This window comes from Ochotona curzoniae, unplaced genomic scaffold (assembly GCF_017591425.1).
Source record: "Ochotona curzoniae isolate NIBS_2020 unplaced genomic scaffold, NIBS_Ocur_1.0 contig_2321, whole genome shotgun sequence".
Classification (NCBI taxonomy): Eukaryota; Metazoa; Chordata; class Mammalia; order Lagomorpha; family Ochotonidae; genus Ochotona; species Ochotona curzoniae.
The window spans coordinates 1,219,173-1,234,589 of record NW_024465421.1 but is presented as its reverse complement, the minus strand read 5'-3'; the positions used below and the strand labels follow the sequence as shown (position 1 = coordinate 1,234,589).

Sequence of the window (15,417 nt, the reverse complement as noted above, 5' to 3'; positions counted from 1 at the left end):
TCACTGGTTTACTCCACAAATGGCTTCAGCAGCCACGGCTGGGCCAGGCAGGAGCCAGGAACCAGGCGCTCCATTTGGGTTTCCCACACAGATGCAGGGGCCATTTCTGCTGCCTCCTGAAGTGCTATCCAGTTGGGAACTGGATCCAGAGTGGAGCGGTGGGACCCGAGCCAGCACGCAAATGCCTGTGTTATTGATGGTGGCTTAACCTACTATGTTACAACCCAGACCTTACTTGTACATTTAGACACGTTGGTTGGTTGGGAAGCATTGGGCCTAATAAGTTGACTGATTGTTAAAAAGTGTGTTTCAGAGAGCAGGCTTGGAGACACACGTGCTTAAGCAGAGCATCACCTGAGAGAGTTCCACCTGTCTACTACGTTTTGGAATATGTGGGCCAGCATACAGAGGTTATTACAGTTATCCTCGAGTTACTCAGCTACTGCCCCCTACTGAAAACAAGCAATTCTCCACTTCTTAACCATCCATTCATCCTTCCCTTCTGCCTTAGCATCTCATGGGAATAAAGGGTGAAAACAGTGTCTGTATCTGCCACTTTGTAGCTTTTGCAACTTCTTTCTCTCTTCTTCAATATACTATTTTACAGCATGCTGCTACAAACATGTATATCCTAAGTAGTTTAAGGTTCACTAGGTGAATATACAAAGAGCACTGTGTGCCAGGCATGTAGTAGATACTCAGGATGAAATTAATATTTCCTCTACTTACTTTGGAATAAAGAATTTTTAAAAAAAAATTATTTAAAATTCAGAGCCAGGGCCCGGCGCAGTGGCGCAAGTGGTTAAGGTCCTCACCTTGCACGCCCGGGATCCCATATGGGCGCTGGTTCTAATCCTGGCAGCCCCGCTTCCTTTCCAGCTCCCTGCCTGTGGCCCGGGAAAGCAGTCGAGCATGGCCCAAGGCTTTGGGACCCTGCACCCGTGTGGGAGACCCGGAAGAGGCTCCTGGCTTTGGATCAGCATAGCATCTGCCGTTGCGCTCACTTGGGGAGTGAATCATCGGATGGAAGATCTTCCTCTCTGTCTCTCCTCTCTGTATATCTGCCTTTCCAATGAGAAAATAATAAAAATAAATCTTTAAAAAAAAAAAAATTCAGAGCCAATGAGAGAACTAGAATGAATGACAAAGAGAAATAGAGACAAAGTAAAGGAACTGTTCCATCCTTTCTTTCACTCCCAAGGTGGTTGCAACGGGCAGGACTGAGCCAGGCTGAAGGCAAGAGCCAGGAGCTTCCTCTGGGTGGCCATGTATGTGACAGGGTCCAAGCACTTGGAACATCCTTCACTGTTTGCTCAGAACTATTTGCAGGGAGCTGGGTCAGAAGTGGAGCAGCGTAAACATGAACTGGTCCCACTCTGGGATGCCAGTGTGGTGGGTCCCACATAACCAAGCTTCTCCAGTGCCAGCCTTTGCTTCTCCAGTGCCAGCCTTTGCTTCTCTATCTGTCCTGCACTTGTCTTGTTCCCCGTGCCCTGACAAGACACTTGCACAGGGAAGAGCCACTGATGTGTTGATTGTCCTAATCTTTGATGCCTTTTTACCGTGACTATTGTCATGACAAAGACCTAGTATATACACACAGCACAGGTATTTAAGTATTCTTTTTTTCATTAAGAATTTAAGCGTGACTTCCATATGGGAGGGAGTTTGAGGGAACATTGCCTTGACTGCTTGGAGCACCGCGTTTTCTGATCCTTTCTCTTTCAGGAGGAAGAGCCCTGTGAGAGCAGCAGTGAGGAAGAGTTTGGTCCTGAGGAGCATCCAGGTTTCAGTTCTGTTGTTGATGTTGAGGATCTTGGCAATATCATGGATCGCGTGAAGAAAGAAAAGGTACCATTATTGTCCTCAATACTCAGCTTGGATCCTGCATTTGGTTAACATTTAGTATTTTGTGTTGCTATGTTGGTGTTGCTCAACCCTTCTGAGTTCAGCAGAGGAGAATTTCAGTTCTCTAGTTGTCCTCTAAGAATTTTATGTTTTTTGCCACATTACATGAACTTGTAAAAGTCTTCCCTTTCAACTCTGTGGAAATGTGTTTGTAGGAGGTCAGAGGAGGGTTGAGGTTAAGGACTGAGGAGAGGGGGAGATGTCAGAGTTAGGGGTGAGTCTTCATGGTTATAAGCCAATCATGGACAAATGATAGGGAGATGGTATTCATCTCGTGTGTCATACAAAGGGGATCATGCTTCTCCTATCTAGAAATCTTTCAAAACTTGAAAGAGACCACAAATTTAGTAGTAATTCTCTACAGAATTGTTAAATTATAAATAGGCAAAAAACTCTCTGAATAGATTTAAACACGAGAAGTTGTTCACCCTCACTCTCAACGAGGGAAATGCAAATGAAAACCACACTGACAGATGCGTCTCCCCTCTCAACATGGCAGAAAATCAGAGGGAGATCACACACTCAGTAGAGGCTGCTGTAGCATAGCATGCTGTTTGACAGTGAACTCTTCTTCTTAAAACGCGAGTGTAAAGGAATATACTTTAAAATGAGGGTAGAAGCATTGTATAATGAGGAGATAAGCCATTAGTAGAGTTTTTTATTATCATTCTCAAGTATTAGGCATTGCATATAATAGTATATGTGCTGTATTGTTATATGACTAGCAGTGTAGTAGGTTTGTTTCTGTTAGCATCACTACAAACCCTGGTGTGATGTGTTGCTGTGGTGACAGATGTACTGTAACTAGGAGCTAGTTTTCCAGCTCCACTGGGGATTGCTGTGGTAGCGGTGGTCTGTTGCTAAGTGATGAGATGTGATTTCCACATACCTAGAAGACTGCACGTGCTAATATTGTGTGACACCAGCTGGGAGTCTAGTTTGTTGGTTTGATTTTGGTATGAATTATCTGGAGTTAATGTCAGATTCTCCAAGTTGATGGCAAAGTCCTACTTGACAAGAATACCTTCATGTTAGGTGCCAGCTGCATATGTGAAGGTCCACTTGTACTGCTGAGCAATCAGCTGTAGATTTGAGGATTCCTTCACCCCCTCCTGCCCAGGTTGGCTGATGTGCTGTTCAGTGAGTTCACTGAAGGCAAAGTAATTATATTGCAGTTTTATTATAGAGCCTACAGATTAGGAACTGTCACATGGAGGAGATGGGCAAGGACTGGGGTGTGGGGATAAGGAAGAGACTGAGCTTTTGTGTGCTCTCTCCCTTGGATATGGACACATTGTCCTCTGCCCTTGATCCCGCCCCTGGCCAGCATCAGTGTGCTTCTCAACAGGAGGCGCCTTTGAGCTCTGGAGTCCACGTAGTTACTGGGAGCTTCCTCCTGCAGGCACAGTTGATTAAGTCATTGTTGGCTCCATCTCCAGCCAGCCTTCCCTCCTGGAGGTCAAACAGGTCTAAAATCTCAACTTTGCCATCCTGTTGTCTGTCTTTCATGTGGTCAGTCCCCTCCTAAATTCATCTAGGGGCCACCAGAAGTCATCTCATTTGCAGAACACAGATACATATTCAATGGCAAAGATTGTAAGAGTAATAAAGATACTCAGTTGGAAAATTGTGAGGTGTTGGGAGCTTTGGCTGCCCAGCCCTAAAGGTGGTGCCTGGCTATGTGCCAGGGTCACGAGGAGGAGCCTAGCAGAACCAGGAACTTCATCCTGATGGGTCTAGCACATGCTCATCATGTGCATGGCACGTTATCTGTATTATGATTGGTGCGCTCTGTGTGTGCTGGATTGACCTTTATGCCGATTGGGTCGCGAAGTGTATATATATTGTGAAGCTTGTGTGGATTAGAGGAAGAAGAATAAAGTACCACAGAAAAGGACACATATGGTGTGAGAGTCTTTCCCTGTGGGTCAGGGAGCTCTCCACAGCTGGTGCCGTGACTCGGGTCCAAATAACATAGCTACAAGGTAAAAAGCTGAGCTACTAGCTCAGGTAGCCACTGAAGCAGGACGTTCATGGGAGGTTGAGGGAACAATGACAAGTTTTAGATTCACGGTGTAGCAACTCAAAAATGAAAGCAGTGGGAATCTGTCTTCCACAGTGCATATGCAGAGAGTTTTACATGAACTCTTAAAAAGAAATGGGACCCCAGTAAAAGCCAAGACTGTGGTGTCCTTCCTTAAAACTGTAGGGGAAGTCTCCCCTTGGTTTCTGGAGGAAGGCCTTTTGACCCTGCCACAATGGGACCATTTAGGCAGAGATCTGAAAAGGGCGGGTGAGAAGCAAGCCCTGCCCGTGGGGACAGTAGGGTTCTGGACGTTGGCCAGTACTTGCAGGAAACCACACGAGTTGCTTGGTATGCTTGGAATAACTTGTGTATTGAATATACCGGGACTGTGTGTTACCCCTGTTAGGGCTTGTAAGTTTTCAAATACCTGTAATATGGCTCGAGAGTTTGCTGGTATGTTAGCGCCCAATGGTTCTTGGTCAGTATGCTTTGATAAATCTCACCAGACACCCTTAATAACACCCAAATCGAAGTGACATCAGTGGCGCAGTGGGCCCACTGGGTTCTGCAGGGCCTGTCCTTTGCCAAACAATGGACAGGCATGGTTGGTCTTGTGATCTTACTTCTCCTCGTAGTGGCCGAGGCAGGGTGCACCCTTTATAGGCGCTCTCAGCAGCAGCAACACCAACAGCAACTGCTGATGCAGGCAGTTCTGGCCTTGCACCGGAAAGACTTCCCTGAGATATGGCTGAACATGCTGGACCAGTAGGCAATGATGGGTAAGCATCTGGTACGAGTCCTATCGACCTAAGACAGGCGCCATGTCTACGGCCACATGGTTAGCCCATGACGGGTAAGAAGGGCTCTACTCCGGAGCACCTAAGACAGGCACGGTCCCTTGTTAATAAAACAAAAGGGGGTAGCTGTTGGGAGCTTTGACTGCCCAGCCCTAGAGATGGCGCCTTGGCTGTGTGCCAGGGTCACAAGGAGCAGCCTAGCAGAACCAGGAACTTCATTCTGATTGGTCCCTAGCGCATGCTCACCACGTGCATGGCACGTGATCTGTATTATGATTGGTGCGCTCTGTGCGTGCTGGATTGACCTTTACGTTGATTGGGTCGCGAAGTGTATATATATTGTGAAGCTTGTGTGGATTAGAGGAAGAAGAAAAAAAGGACACGGAAAAGGACACGTATGGTGTGAAAGTCTTTCCCTGTGGGTCAGGGAGCTCTCCACAGTAAGGTGTTTGAAGCTGCCTACCAGGAATTAGAGACCAGGTATAGTTTTCACTTACACTGCAGACCAAAAAAAGAGTGGCATAATGGTGTCTTGAATGCCATTCCCCCACTGAAAGCAGAAAGGGCTACTTAGAGATTGCAGGGATGAGTAGGTGAGCTTGGGAATATCTTGTGCAATAAGTAGGTTCTCAAAGACTGGTGGAGACACATCAAAGGGATTATGACAGGCCAAAATTGGAATAAGTTGAACTTAAAAATTGGTAAGCATAATAGATTGTATTAAGAAAGTACCCTGTGTTGCTCAAAGGAAAGGTGTAGGTGCAGGGTTCCAGAGAACAAATATAAAAGCATGATGTAATTAGAAAGTCAGCTGCCTGGAATCCTCTCATGTAATAGTTAATATAACAAGAATTTGGTGCAACTGGGGAGCAATGGAGGAGAAGAAAAGGCAGGTTTTTTTTTTTTTTTTAAAGATTTATTTTTATTATTTTTTCATTGGAAAGGCGGATATACAGAGAGGAGAGACAGAGAGGAAGATCTTCCGTCCGATGATTCACTCCCCAAGTGAGCGCAACGGCCGATACTATGCCGATCCGAAGCCAGGAGCCTCTTCCGGGTCTCCCGCGTGGGTGCAGGTTCCCAAAGCTTTGGGCTGTCCTCGACTGCTTTCCCAGGCCACAGGCAGGGAGCTGGAAGGGAAGTGGGGCTGCCGGGATTAGAACCAGCGCCCATATGGGATCCCGGGCGTGCAAGGCGAGGACCTTTAACCACTTGCGCCACTGCGCCGGGCCCGAAAAGGCAGGTTTTTTAGTGTCTTAAGATGTTGTTCCAGAAATTGAGTTACATATAAGTGACAAATGTGGATAAATGAATGGAACCCCTCACCCTGTATTATTTACTGTTTATAACCACACAACACCTTTGTGAATGGGGAGAACGGATCATTTCTGCGTCCACTGAGCCGTCCACAGTGGCATCATCATCATCAGAGGCAAACATGACCTCATTTGCCTCCTGATATAATGTGTGGCAAGACATAACACAACATCATCTGTGTCCTTTTGTGTCACAGTATTTAGTCTGAATCTAAGTTGGATCAATAAGACAAATCCAAAATGTGTGACAGTTTATCGGACAGACTGTTGGAAAGTTGTTAAATGTCAACATCATAAGTAGTAATCACAGTAAAACATGGACAGTGTAAATGTTGTATAGGATTAAAAATGACAGTGAAACAAAGCTGAATACATAGTGTAAACTTTGTTCTTGGGTCACACAGAAAAAAGCCATTGTCTAGACATTTAGTGAAATTTGAAGTGGAGTTTTATTAGATAATACTGAATGTGTATTAAATTGTTAGTTGTGATTGTTGGTTTTGTGTTTCTGTGGATCATGTGCTTTTCCTTTTTTTGGATGGATTCTGCAGTTTATTTCAGGATAAAATTTCATAGGGACTACAACATTGTTTGAAGTGGTTCTGCAAAATTTTGAAGCGAAGGGAAGAATTTTTCTCTCCTACCACTCAAAGCACAATATAACACAACACAACAAAACTGGTATCAGCCAAACTAAATCATTTATGATATTTCCATATGAGAATTCTCTCTCAATTTTTAGCAAGACAAGTAAATAGCGAGTTTTAATTATATAAAATCTTCAAGAACTTACTCTTTGCTTTTTTTTTTTCACTCAGGTTGGCACTTATTATAACAAACAAATTTAAGTATTAATATGTGAATTATTTAGTTTAATTTTTGTTCATGTGCATCTACTTTATTATGTCTTTTCATAGTCAGATGGTTCTTAAGTCCTTATTTTAAAATCTAAAAAATCTTGTTTAAACTTTTAAAAAAGTAACAAATATTACTAATATAACTTGTACGTTAAATTAGGATTACTCTAGGGAGTCTACGGCCATACCACCCTGAACGCGCCCATTCTCGTCTGATCTCGGAAGCTAAGCAGGGTCGGTCCTGGCTAGTACTTGGATGGGAGGATTACTCTAGGGAATTATCATAAATGTGGCTTGGGTTTGTTCCTTTAAGCCTCCTAGCAGTAACTGCAGCCAGCTGCAGGCCTTCCTGGCTGCACTTAGGACACATGGGCCCTTTAAGGCACAAAACAGTCTCTGTTTAAAAGTGGGACATCCAGCCCTGTGTAATGGAGCTTCCAGTTTAATTCCAACGTGAAACTTCTCTCCTTTGTGTCCTTTGCTTTGTAGCCTCTTGGTCAGCTCCAGAGTGGGTGAGGAGGCAGGACTGATACAGAAGAGCAGGAACATTCTTTCTTTTTTTTTTAATACATTTTTTTAAAAGATTTATTATTTTATTGGAAAGGCGGATATACAGAGAGGAGAGACAGACAGAAAGATCTTCCGTCCGATGTTTCATTCCCCAGGTGAGCGCAACGGCTGAAGCTATGCCGATCCGAAGCCAGGAGCCTCTTCTGGGTCTCCCGCGCGGGTGCAGGGTCCCAAAGCCTTGGGCCGTCCTCGACTGCTTTCCCGGGCCACAGGCAGGGAGCTGGAAGGGAAGCGGGGCTGCCGGGATTAGAACCGGCACCCATATGGGATCCCGGGCGTGCAAGGCGAGGACCTTAACCACTGCGCCACCGCGCCGGGCCCAGGAACATTCTTTCTTGATCAGTGCTATCCTAGCATGAGTTTTGTGTGCTGTCTCCTGGTCAGTGTTTAAAGTTGACTTTCTGTGGGATTCCTTCCATGGCCATCTCCCAGGCCGCCTCCTTCCACTGAGCACAGGGTGCCCTGAAAAGTGTTTGGGGCAAGTCATGAAGCACTGCATTTGTAGCATTGTAATCACTATACTGTCAATGAAAGATGGGCCCAAACTGCCCAGAGGAAAGTGACGATAATGTTGTCCGTCCACTGCTGGAGACCCTCGGTGGTCTCTGTGACTGACTCTGGGGGAGCAGCACTCACATTTCCGCACTGTCAGCATCTCCAGGGCTCCCACATGGGTGTGTTCACAGTCATCCCTTAGAAAGCATTCACTTGAGGGGGGTCAGAAGGTTTTGTTGACGACCACCAGGGGGCATCCACGAGCTGTGGGTGCAGCAGTCAGAGGCCAAGGTCATGGGGTGGGTGCAGTTGGGCATCGAAGTGGCCTTTGGGGTAAGCTAACTGGTACTATTTTGTGATGGCTGAGGGTTTTGAGGACGAGAAATGCAACTTCCTATCAATTTTTGCATGATTGGTGGCGGAACCATGTGGAAATACTTCAGAGACATTTAAATGCTCTCAAGGTCAAGGTTAGTTTACTTGGCTTCGCTACACACCTCTTCAAGTTTGCATCTTTTAAGTCTGAAATAGATGTTTAGAAAGCTGAGGGATTTCTGCTTTTATTTTAAAATATTTTAGCAAAATAATAACTAGTGTCATTTCTATAGAATATCTACCATTAAGCCACTTAACTTTTTTTCCTCAGAATATTAATACAGTTTTTTTTTAGTTTTATTTTTTATGATGTTTACATAGTTGCTTATTGTGGGAGGGGTCAAGGGTTAGAGGAAAGCGGTTGAGACCATAGTTTCCACACTTTCTTTTTCTTCTTCCTGTATCTGGGGGAAGAGGAAGAGATAAGGGGAAAAGCCATACCCAGCCTCCTAGCCTCCTCAGCACCCAGGGATGGAGAATGGCCACCTGATGTCATCCCAGGGTACCCGATGCGGAGCATGCTCCAAGGGATCTGCTCAAGTGGTTTCAGTAGTTCTGAAATGCTGTCTGTCTCACCGATCCAAGGATAAAGAAACCCTTCCAAGTTCCATTGGCTGACATAGTCCACTTAGAGTCTCCACTCCCCCAGATATTTGCTGTCAACACTTAGCTGGGGTCGTTGTCCAATTTGTTCTGCCTTCCTTCCTCCACTACTATGGTACCAGATGTTCTTGGCAGGCCCCAGTACACATCTGGGCCTGTTGTCTACTGCTCTACCTGAGCCACTGCGGAGGACCAGTTCTGACACGTGCACTCTACAGTCAGACCACAGCTCCTACAGCTCTTTCCATGGTTAAATTCTGAATCCATTGGCTGTTTCCCCAAAGAAACCTCATCTGAAGTGATCTCAGACCTGACTCATGTGTGCTATGCAGTACATGGTCTGCTCTGTCTGTCACCCACATGTGCCTACGCACGCACTGGTGGTTGCAGTTGTTGGATTAGTTCTGTCTCCAGCCCTGTCTCTTACATAAACCAGTGGATGCCGTGACTCAGAGCAACCCTTGCCCACCACACACTCAGCCCTCACATATACCAGTGGGAAATGTAGTGTAGTCAGAGCGACCCCCAGCAGCCCCGACTAGGCCCGGACCCAACCCTGGTTCCTTTGTGTGTCTGTGTGTGCAGCAGAGTGGTGCAGTCTGTCCTACATCCCATTCTGCTGTTAGACACATCAATGAGTGTTGACACCTAGCTCATCCCACCAACCCCCCTGTCTAGTTCACCTTGATGGAGGCCACCGCCTGTCTAGCTGGATCCTCCCCTAGCCCTGGTTCTCCTGCTCACCAGTGGGAATTACAGCCTATAGGAGAGTTTTCCTACTGGACCCACTCCCAGACTCGGATCTTGCCCTCTCCAGGTGGTTCTGCAGTCTAACTTGACAGGATTTGCCCCCTGTTCCTAGCTGCTCATACTCTGGCTCATGCATGCACCAGTGGGTCCAGTAGGTTAGCCCAGCCTGACTTTCCTCCTAAGTCAGTTCACATGTAGACCAACAGGTGTTGTATCCCTGCCTGGCCTGGTCTGCCCCCATCCCAGTTCTTCCACTCACCAGTGAGTGGTCCAGCAGGGGAACCCCCCACTGCAGCACCTCTGCTAGACTCACAACACCCTCACCCCCCACCCCAGTCTCATGTGTTTTTGTGGGTGCTGCTGCCCAGACTGGCATGGTCTGCCTTACCTCAGTGTTTGCTAGCAGATGCTATAGCCTGACCTAGTTCCAGCTCATGCTGGTGGGTGCTACAGCCTAGCTCGGCCAGTCCCCAGTCCCAGCCCTGATGTGAAATGCTGGTATTGTGGCCTGACCTAGCCTGTCCTGCACCCTTTCCTGGTTCTCACATTTGCCAGTGGGTGTTATGAACTGGCTCAGCCTGCCGCACCCCCTGACCTTACCCACACGTGTGCTGGTGGGTCATGTAACATAACCTGGGAGGTGTTTACAGCCTTGGTTCTTGTGCTCACCTGTAGGGATTGCATCCTGACAGAGCAGTTCCCCAAGCTGCTCTCTCAGGTCTCCTAGTGGCAGATCTCACGCACAGTGGTGAGTTCTTGGCCCAGCCTGACTTAGTCCACCTCCTGTTCTGGCAGGAATAGTGGCCCTGCCCAACCAGCTCACACCCTGCTTGGAGGTGCTGCAGCCTAGTCCTGCCCAGTCTGCTCCCATCCCTGGCTCATACAAACTGTGATAGCCTTGCCTGGCATGACCCACACTACAGCCTGACTCCTGAATTATCTGCCCCTCCATCCTGGCCTTTGTATGAGGTGGTTGATTTTGCGGCCTGGCCCGCCCCACACCCTATTCTTGGGTGCGCCTGCAGGTACTGCAGGCTGGACCAGCCTGACCTTTTCCCAACCCTATTGCCCATGAGTGTCAGAGAGTTCCATGGTCATGCCTAGCTCACCCCTTTGCTACTCTTAAGCAAATCAGGAGAAATTGCAGTTCCATGGGGGTGGGCATACAAATCCCCCACAGAATCTGCACTCCCCCCTAGACTTAGTTCACTTGTGTGCTGTTTATGCCTAAGCCCAGCCTAACGTTACTCATCCCCTGTTCTGATTCTCACTTATGGGTACTCTGATCTAGCCCTCCTAGGTAGGCCCTCAACCCTAGCTTTACTATGCAGTGGTGATTGGTGGTCAGTTCAGGTCTCCCCTGTGGGCTGGTCCATTGATTTGACATGTAAAGGTCCCCCTTCCCCCTCTAAATCATTCAGTCTCAGTCCCCTCACTTACTGGCAAGTACAGTATCCTTGTCAATGAAAGTCCTTCAGAAGTCGTTACTCACCTGCCACATACGCCCTCAGCAGTCCTCCCTCCTGTAAGTCTCCTTGCCCTTTTTGCTGATGAATCCACAGTCCTGCACCTGGGAGTGCAAGGGTTCCGCACCCCAGCCATCTGAAGCCCAGTCTTCTGGTGGAGTGGTGAGCTGCACTGAAGCTCTGCCCACCCACTAGGGTCTCAGGCTCCTGGCATCTGTGCTGGTCTGGGAGCTTACGGTTTCACACACCCAAGATCCAGGCCCATTCAAAATTCCCCATGCCCCATCTACCAGCACACCAGGCCAGCATGCTAACCTAGGGCTCTCCCCTCCCCTTCCGTACCTGCCTGGGACCAGCATGCGAGGAAATACCCAGGCTCCCTCTGCAAATCCCTCAGGCCCCCTGCAAGTCTGCACCCCCAGCCCCACTATCCCGCTGCCCCCAGACATGCTCAGTGCAAATGGCAGTGGCCGGTTACTTTTGTAATAGATGAGAAAAAGGTTTGATGTTTGTATATGAATTTTTGAATTTTTTTCATGTATTGAGGTATATAGCTAGGAACTCTATTAACAGAAGCAGGTTATTCATTAGCCTTGTGTTTCAATATTTTGTGATTTGGAGTGCTGATCTCAGAATTTAATGCCAGTTTACATTTCTCATTTGGTTACATTGGACTTTCTTTCTTTGTGCATGTGACGTATCAACAACTAAGAATATTCATGAACACAGAGCCATGTAGTAGCTCCGTAGTATCGCGTCGTCAGCTGTCAACCTGTGGGTAACGCTATTTTCAATGCCCTTCTCACAGCCCCTCTGTATATAGGTGGTTGCTCAAATACCAGGTACACTGTAAGACATTTTCATTTTAGTTGAAAACATATTACAGTGCATATGCTCGCTGATTCACTCGGGATTGGATGTCTGGACACTTGAAGTGTGTAGGTGGTCAGGGTCTTGGTGATGAGACCACTGACAGTGACTTTTGATGAGTGTCCCATCCAAAATGTAACAACACAAACTGTGTCTTGGCTCTGACATTGTTAACCAACACTTCTCCCCCATTCATAAGATGTCATGATATCGTAAATACTGTGCACACATGGAAGATTTTGGGAGAGGAGTGCGTGGAAGGTGTGAGTGAAAGTCCCCGTGTCGTCTGCTGCCAGTGACAGTAACGATGGGGCAGGCGTGGTGTCTTGGAGCTGAGAGCGGAGGCATCTGCTAAGTTTTGTACTGACACTCAGAAACACATCGTCATCAAGAGGTCTTGAATATTCATTCCTCTCACCAGAGAGAAGTTTTCCCCGATAAAAGGGATGCTTGTAACTCTGCCTTTCAAATAAATGAATCTTTTTTTTTTCCTTAGAGGTGGATTCATTTGGTGCAGAAACATTTAGAAATCCATACATATGCGGGACCTACAAAAAGTTCACGTGAAATATGTATTATTAATAAAAACCTTGCATGGTTTCTGAATGTAGTGCACCAAGATAAAGTTATTTCTAATTCCATTTTCCATAAATGATGTGAAGTACTGAGTTAGTTATGTGGTGAGGTAGAAGCTGTGAGCTGATGGCTCTTGACAGCTCAGAGCACGTTGTCCCCTTGGTTTGGGGCTGGCAGGTGTAATGAGGCAATAGCTAGAATTTATTGCACACCTCTTATTTGATCAGTCACTGTACCAGATGATTTTATGTAATCTAATCTTTAACATCTTACAGCTCCATGAGTAATTGTTTTTGTCCCTTTTCAGGTGAGGAAATTGAAATCCAGAGAAGACAAGTAACTTGTCAAAGTTAGGTGGCTGCTTGTGCTCACATTGCTAAAGGCATGTGTCCTTTACACGAGCGAATGATTGGTTTGGGTCTGTGGGTGCTTGTGTTTGAGCACTGGTTCCGATGAGACCCTGGTGTGTCTGAAGGTCCTTGTCTCTCTGTCAGCGGAATCACTGCACTGGGATTAGGGCTCTGGGCCATGGCTTGTGAGGAAGCTCTTAGTCGATGCTAGGTGTTCTTGATGGTTGCCTGTTTAGTTGCATTGCTGGTTGCAGATATTGGGTTTCATTCTTTGGTTTTAATGCAGAGAGAAGAGGAGCAGCAGGAAGAGAATGCTGGTTTGGTGAAGAGCACAGGGGAAAATGAAGATGGGAAAAGAAGAGCTATGATAACTCCGGCTCTGCGTGAAGCTCTTACTAAGCAAGGTGAAAACGTGTGACTCATTGTTAAGCATTCCGATTTAATCCTTGGGAGAGAGCCCTATTGAGACAAAACACTTGTGTCCTGTACATAAAGCTTGATGGATCCTGTGCGTGCTTGGGGCAGATACCCATCCCAGCCTGCTGTGAGCAGCAGGTACACCTGTAATCCTTCCAGATGGTTCTTTCCCATTCTTGGACAGTTTTTCTCTTGCAGGTGTGTTGTTCAGGCACAGAACTGATAGGAATCCTCTGAAGACTTTTGGATTCCTTTTGGTGTAGTGTTTATCTCTGTACTCCATCCTGCAAACCGTTGCTTCCCCCAGAGACTCAGCTGGCTCCTAAGCTGAGGGAGACCTTTGGCTTCTCCCTGCCACAGGGCCTGGACACTTCCCAGACTTGAAGCTGGGATAGTGCTGGATTCATCAGCAGCCACTGTCCTTTGCTGCTTGCTGCTGGCTCTTCTGAAAGCCGTGCTTTCCTGTTTCTCATGTACGTTTTCTTATTTCAAGAGGGAAAGTGAATTTTGTCTGTTATTCTGTCTTGGCTAAGAGCAGAATTCTGCACTGTGGTTTTCAGCCATTGTGTACTCTTGGCTCAATCTTGACATTGTGGGCAACTACAGAGCTTTCCATGCCGTAGTGTACAGCTTTTCCATATCTAAGTGTAAAATCTTAGGCAATCTTCTGTATCTCAGGAGAAAACGATTTAAAGAACTAATATAATAGAGCATGATTTCTGTACGAATAAAAGTAGCAGCATAGTATAGGAGTCCAACACAAGAAATAAGATTTTCTCTGTGTCCTTTAAAATAGTTATTTTGAATTAAGATTAATTATTCAATTGAATGTATTTACATCTTTAAGTAGATAAACAGTGCTGTATTCATATGCTAGATGTTTACATAAATTTGAGGGAGGCTCAAAGACAAAGCCCTGTAGCTGTTGCCACTAGAGACCTGTAATCCAAATTGACATGGTTCATTAATTGTCACAAATGCAGTTGCGTGTTTAACCAGCCTCTGATCCACTTAGGCCATCATCTGGCTGTGGTGCTCAATTTGCCTTGTCTGCAAGAGGGTTTTTATGCCAGACTCATGATCATTGTGTCTTATTACTTGAAACATCATGAGAAACTTCAGTGAATGATTCTGGAATCTGTTTGTTCTACTCGTTTGCTCTGTTTATCTGTACTCGTCATGTCTCATGCGGATCAGACATTTTAAGCGATAGCTTGTAGAGTACTACTCAGAATAAATATGTAAATTAGCTACTGGAATCTAATTTCTCCTTTTGGATCATTATTTCTTTGTTTTAATCAGTTGTCCATCTGATTATTATTATTTTTGTTTTTAAAGATTGCTGGTGACAGCAAACTCTCCCCCACGTGAAGCTAGAAGCGTTACTGAGTCTGCCCTATGAGATCTGTTAGATACTAAGACGTTGACGTTTCTTCATATGATTAAGGGTTACCTAGTTTTCTTTTAAAATGTATTGTATGTTTTTAGATGTATTTTCATTTTAAATTGTTTTCTCATCTTAATGAAATTTTTACTGTTTCCTGCTGTGAGGCTGTTGCCTGCCATAATGCAAGCCAAAAAAATGTCTTTGTTCAATTCTGATATTATCTTTTGAGTTGAAGTTTTAGGTTGCTTTAATTTTGTGTTCCCTGCTTTTCTGTTCAGGTTATCAGCTGATTGGGAGCCACTCAGGGGTGAAGCTTTGCAGGTGGACAAAGGTAATTTTGTTTGTTTGTTTTTAATTCAGGTGTTATTTCTATTATATTTAGCTATCCTATTGCTATTTTACCATTTAGAAATACAATTTTTGTTTAATCAGTTGAATAGGTTTTGGGCGAATTTTTAAAATGAAATCAAGAGATTTTGATGGATATAAAACCCTATCAACTCTAATTAAGATACAAATATTTTCTTTCCTCAGTAAACCTAGCGGTGCTCTTTACGGTACACTGTCTCCTAGCCTCATCTCCTAGCAACCGTTGTCCTAACTGCCGTTGCTATTCTTTAGTTTTACCTTTCTAGAATTTCATGTGTATTGAAT

General features: G+C 45.6%; 1 protein-coding gene across 1 annotated transcript in view; it reads left to right on the top strand.

The window, feature by feature from the left end:
- The window catches only part of LOC121151426 (S-adenosyl-L-methionine-dependent tRNA 4-demethylwyosine synthase TYW1-like), a 75,069-nt gene that overhangs the window by 15,039 nt on the left and 44,613 nt on the right, over nucleotides 1–15,417 (top strand). Inside the window, exons 7-9 of the mRNA XM_040972773.1 lie at nucleotides 1,729–1,851; nucleotides 13,246–13,363; nucleotides 15,042–15,094. Coding sequence (XP_040828707.1) covers nucleotides 1,729–1,851; nucleotides 13,246–13,363; nucleotides 15,042–15,094 — 294 coding nt within the window. The remainder of the gene's footprint in view (nucleotides 1–1,728; nucleotides 1,852–13,245; nucleotides 13,364–15,041; nucleotides 15,095–15,417) is intronic.